Source organism: Ammodytes marinus (genome assembly GCF_949987685.1).
Source record: "Ammodytes marinus genome assembly, chromosome: 18".
In the NCBI taxonomy this organism is placed as follows: domain Eukaryota; kingdom Metazoa; phylum Chordata; class Actinopteri; order Uranoscopiformes; family Ammodytidae; genus Ammodytes; species Ammodytes marinus.
In genome coordinates this window covers 10,631,213-10,637,212 of record NC_137222.1, presented here as the reverse complement: position 1 = coordinate 10,637,212, position 6,000 = coordinate 10,631,213, and the positions used below count along the sequence as shown (strand labels likewise).

At 42.9% G+C, this 6,000-nt stretch overlaps 1 protein-coding gene across 4 annotated transcripts in view; it reads left to right on the top strand.

The window, feature by feature from the left end:
* Positions 1–514: 514 nt before the first annotated feature.
* Positions 515–6,000, top strand: part of dnm1a (dynamin 1a) — a gene marked incomplete at its 5' end in the record, with an annotated part of 50,462 nt that continues 44,976 nt past the window's right edge. For all 4 annotated transcript variants that reach the window (XM_080046986.1, XM_080046987.1, XM_080046984.1 and 1 more), the window contains one exon: positions 515–675. In XM_080046986.1, the coding sequence (XP_079903112.1) occupies positions 515–675 (161 nt within the window). The remainder of the gene's footprint in view (positions 676–6,000) is intronic.

Sequence of the window (6,000 nt, the reverse complement as noted above, 5' to 3'; positions counted from 1 at the left end):
GGAGTGGTATACTGCCCCCTGTCCTTTGTCCATGGTGCCTACAGATTCAGCACCATGGACAGATCTGTGCATCCAACAACATTGTATGTTTGGGAAGTAGCATAAAACACTATGCCAGAATTTCTCATCCTCACGTTTTCAACCAGATTACACTTTAGAGTCAATAAAGTCTAAAAATAAGACATTTCCTTTTGTGTAAACAGCAGCACCCACCGGTGTCCCCACGACCCCACCGAGCGGTGTGTGTGGAGAACTGCAGGGATCTGTCTCCTGAGAAAATACGAGATCATCCTCCTCCTCCCTGCGGTGCTTGGTGGATGGGAGTGTGCATGTTCGGTGGCGGTGAGAGTCCTAGCTGAGGAGATCTGACGTAGCGAAGAGGCGCACTGGATGAGCAGCAAACCCAAAAGTGAAGGCACTTTGAACGCGAGACTGGCGAGGAAGGACAGTAAAGAAATAAAAACCCAATTCCCTGCTCTGACAAGTAAGACAGGCTTCCCATAGCGCTGCAACGATGGGGAACCGGGGGATGGAGGATCTGATTCCTCTGGTGAACCGCATGCAGGATGCCTTCTCCGCCATCGGTCAAAACGCCACCCTGGACCTGCCTCAGATCGCCGTGGTGGGCGGCCAGAGTGCGGGCAAGAGCTCGGTGCTGGAGAACTTCGTCGGAAGGTAAGTAGCTTTCCCCCTGGATGCAGTGCATGTCCCTGCGGCCCGGTGCATCCATCAGCCGCAGTCGCTTCTCATGTTTACACATAGATACCCAGACAACCAACCACTGGGTTCTTAGACGTGGAGAACTTTCACCAGCTGTATCCCCCTGTCTTCTACCATAGACACGACACCAACGGCGAGGAGATTATTTTGCTAGGCCTAGGCCATACAAATCCTAAGTGAAGTTTATCTCCATTATGCATTCAAGGAACCAGCCATTTTATGTTAAATATCTAAGGCATTTGATATGGTAAACCTCCATGTTAAAAAAAAAGTTTGTTATTTTAGGGTAGGCTACTAATATGACAGTCCAGGGTTTTTATCAGTATAAATCCTATGCCATCTTTCACAGATGAAAGGTCAGTTTGGATGCTGACTTTCCTGCACAGAGGATACAGTTACATGCAAGCTTGGTGTGTGTGTGTCTGTGTGTCTGTTGTTGTTGTTTCTGTGGCAGTGCTACCATTTTGTTGCCCTCCTGCTATTTAATCCAGACCAGGCAGAAGTGTTTCAAAATGATGCTCGCTGTGTGTACGTGTTTGTGTGACTGTTTGGTAGGTGGAGAGGTTTCAGTCCTGCAAAGGTTTCTGTCTGTCATAGCCATTGATGGCATAAAACAAAATCTGATATGTTATGCTACTGCAGTATGACCTTGCTGAGAGAGAGAGAGAGAGAGAGAGAGAGAGTCCACCTGAGCTTTAGCCCTTGTAGCTCAGCTCATCCATCTGTCTGCAAGTTCTTATGCTGTAAGTGAAGCTTACCACCCGTAGGCAACAGCATGGGTGTTACTACAGCTAGGTGTTTGTCAGCACTGCTTGCTTGTTTTTCACTTGATCTGAAGTTTTTTTTGTTGGTGTCGCAGACTTTGAAACCCTTGGATGCTGTATGCAAAACAGTGTGTGTGTGATTCAGCAGTATTTCCAGCTCAAGCAAGGTCAGATTGTGGCTCTGAGGCATCTGCAGCCACCCCACCTTTCCCCCCTTGATTCATCACTTTCTACTGGCAGATCTAAGGAGGCCCAAACACACCTTCCACTGTTGGGGATTGTCGTTTTTACCTGACACCTTCAAATCTTGTTCCTTATCACACAATAAAGGGAAGGAAATGTAGCATTGCACTCCTATATCGTTGTCGGACTCAGGATGGACAGTAAATAATTTTTTAATTATTAGTGCCATTAAAAGAAACACATCCCAGTGCTCATTAGGGGGGCTGCACCCGCTCAGCTGTAGCCATAGAAACAGCTTGAGCACCCAATTACGCTGCCTCACCCGAGGGGATCAGCAGTTAAGAATGATCGTGGCAGGAGGTGGTCGAGATGTTGTTACAAAGGAAATGGAGCAGAACCTTTTGGCGAAGTGTTATATAGATGTGTCAGTGTCATACTGTCACGCAGCATGTTGATGTGTTAAGCTCTCTCCAAGTCCAGCTGCAGTGACGTCGATGAGGTCCTCCCATCCTCCTTCCCCCATCCAGTGGCCAATTTTGTTAAGTGCGCTATCAACAAACATGCACACACGCACACATGCACACACGCACGCACACACACACACGCGCACACACACACACACACACACACACACACACACACACACACACACACACACACACACACACACACACACACACACACACACACACACACACACACACACACACACAGGCTGTATTGTGTGTTTACATGTCACAACTGCTTCCTTTTCTCCATCTCTATCTTCCTTCCCCTGGGGTCTTACTCAGGAATTCACATAGTAATTTAACATGATGTTTATATCAGACAAGGTTGCTTTTTATATATAGCTATATATTTTTTAAACTTTTGATAAGAACTACCAGCCTTGTCACGAATCTTTGGAAGTAACATAGGAGTGATTACTTTATTCTGCCCTCACAGCCCTGGCTCTAGCTTTGTTTTTTGCTCAGCTGCTTTTGGTTAGTACAGATGGTCAATACCAAAGTATAGGAGACTTGAAGGTGCACTATGTCATTTTGATATATTCTCATAACTGACTAAAACAAACTTTCCTCACAAGAAAATTGGATCCCTGGAACACCGTTTGGAAGAAAGAAAGATTCCTGAAAAGTTACTGTTTCACTGTTGTTGTTTACAGCAGCAGGGCCCACAGTTTTGTTTCAAAACATATTCTAGTCTAACATTTGGTTCCAGGTGCCTAAAAATAATTTTGTTTTGATTTATGAATATAGAATTGTTCAATACTAAGAATTACATGTAGAGTAAACTAACTGCAGGCTCTTCAAATATAAACACATATCTCTCTCTCCTGAAACTGTATAGTGCACTTTTAAAAATGGCGGAGACATTTACTATGCAGTCCATTATTCCACAGAGCACACAGGAAGTGAGATGGAGACAACAAAGAGGGTTTCTTTTTAGAGTCTTGCAAAGATCATCAAAACAGAACCAAATGATTAACTAGCAGCTACAGGATTGACAGAAGTCCTGTTGAAAAGGAGTTTACCGCACATCTTGAGCTTTTTTCTCCCGGTAGTTCAAGTTCACAACAACATGACAACACTCATCTGAGGTGGATCAGATTTAGATGCATGTCTGGTATGGGGAGACTCGGGCACAAGGACAGCTAACATCTTAGTGACGTTTGAGGGAACATCTGAGGACACTAATCAAATTGATCTATTCTATTTCATCATCTATCCTTTAATGTCTGATCCTGCATTCCTAAATTGTCCTCACGGAAAGACTGCTGTCCTCTCCGTTTATCACCTCAGCTCCACCTGCCATTCACAGCCTTTTCTTGCTCGTTCAGCTTTGAAGTCGGCTCAAAGGTGCTTTGTGGCATTACAAATATTAAACTTCTCGAGATCCACTGCAAAGGCAGCAAAATTAAAATCACAGGGATCTAATAATAAAAATAACATTTAGTGAATCTTGATGTGAACACAAACCCCCAGTTTTCCACCTGACGTTCTGAGGTTTCACAGTCTGTATTTTAGTCTCCCAAGAGTCCAATCAGCACAAACAAAGCAGGGAGCTTTTACTAGTCCCCAGTGCACATGCACTAGCAGCTGGGCCACACCTGTTCAGGTAGAGGTAGGGATGCTTTGTCACATGGTCAAGGAGACAAAAAAGTAGATCAAGAGTAACTGTGAAATGGGAAGAAAAGAGGACATCTTTGTGGGTTTTCTTTACAATGAAGACTCAGCAATGTTTTTATCTTGAACTATGAGATGTGACATAATTGTGTCATTTAATATGCAGGCCATTGAATATTGATCATATCCACGCAAACATGGTGTATCTTCTCAAATGGAAGGATTTGTTTTTTTGTTGTCCGAAACGCATCAACCCAATTTCAGCACCACAGACAGCTCTCTTTAAAAAAAACAGCTGATACTACAGCAGCACCACAGTCGCCTCCCCCCTAAAACACAACAAAGTACTGAATAAACCACATACAATCAATCTCCATCCTTCTTATGGACAATATTCATATCCACGCTCTATAACGTTGTCCTGGGATGTACTCAGACCCAGGAGGATGGTGCTGCTGCAGCTTAGCCGACTGAAGCACTTTGTTTATCAGCAAAGGCTGCTGGCACCAGCACAGCAAGCGGCAACATAGAACTACAACACAGATGGGCTTTCTCTCTCTCGCTCTCTCTCTCTCTCTCTTCCTGCTCCACATCACTATTCCAACCCCCCACGCACAGATTAAGCTGATGATATATAGCTGGTTTCATGTACTGTATTGCATAACACAGAGAGGAGGCCCGAGGCGTTATGAGCAGCAGCTTCACTCATGTGAAAGACAAGGACAGGAGAGATCTACGTCAGAGCTTTTATTCCTTTCAAATACAAAATCTAAAGAGGAGAGAGTGATATAGAAACACTGAGGAGATGAGTCCTTTTAATGGCTAAAAAGAGGAATAACCCAGTTTAGCAAATTAATTGTTGAAATAAACTACAACTGTGTATATTACAAAAGATAATAAGTCGTCTTATCCAGTAGTTTTATACCTGGAATTTTTTATTTTGAATGTTTTGCTTGGCTTTTCAGTCATTAGATTTTCTGAGTTCATGTAAAGCCCTGGTTTGCACAAAACTGAGTTGTTTTTCTCTCTTTGAAACCTCTCAGTAAATGATGAGTGACACAGTGACAGTGTGAAAGTTAGTGAGAGACAGAGGAAGAGACCATTTGTCCTTATACTGCTACAGAGGATTACCGCTAATCTTTGTTTGGGCCCCAGTTTACCTGCAACACATTCTCCCATTGGCTCTGGTTTTAATCTGGGTGTGTGCACCATTGGCTCCCTAGCTACCACTGCAGTGTGTGTGTGTGTGTGTGTGTATATGTATGTGTGTGTGTGTATGTGTGTGTGTGTGCGTGCGTGTGTGCGTGTGTGTGTAAAATTCATCACCAAAAAAAGTCTCATCCGGCTAAGACCCAAAGGAAAGGAATTTTCAGAAAGGAATTTTCCCGGCTGTGCTGGTTCACGACCGTCAGGCCTTTTTATTGCTGCAAACGTTTAGAGCAGGATTAGAAAAGGCTTTTACTGGAAGTGATGTGATGCACGTGTAGAGACAACCCTAACAGAGCAGCAATGAGTCTAATTAGAAGCATATAACATTTCTAAACATGAAGACAATCAAATCCATTGAGAGAGAAGAAATATACAATAGAGCAGTTAACTTCCCAATCCTGGCAGTTGGCAGTTCTCTTTCTTTTTCTTCTGAACTAAACCATCAACAAAAGTGTGAGAGAAATAACCCGTAGTCCCTCGGGTATTTAATATCAAATAGGCTATGTTTGGAAAATGTGTGATACAACACACTTGTTTGAAGTTCTAAGCTAAAAAATACTAAAATGAAGTGAGATCGTACTTGTACATTTTTTTACAGGAAATATGTTCCCAAAACCAATAATATTAAAAACAAACGATTTTTCCTGAAAGTGAGTAGGGGAGAGTGGCCTAAGTTGTGCAACTTTTTACTCAAAGTGATTTTAAAGTGAGGCCTTGACAGTTATGTCTCCAACTCAAATATGTACATATATTTCAGGATGTTGTGCATCCCTGGCAATAAAAACTTTGTATCTGGAATAAACTGTTTAAGAAATATAGCTTTCGGAAAAAAAGTTGTCTTGTGGCACAACTTGCCCCCGGTGTGGTGTAAGTTGTGCCACAAGAGAGAATACCATGGGGTAAATTGTGCACTTTGGACAGTGCAAACTGTCATAAATGTGCTTTTATAAATATATTTTACTTACTTACTTACTTATAACTCACATAGGCCCTTTGGCACA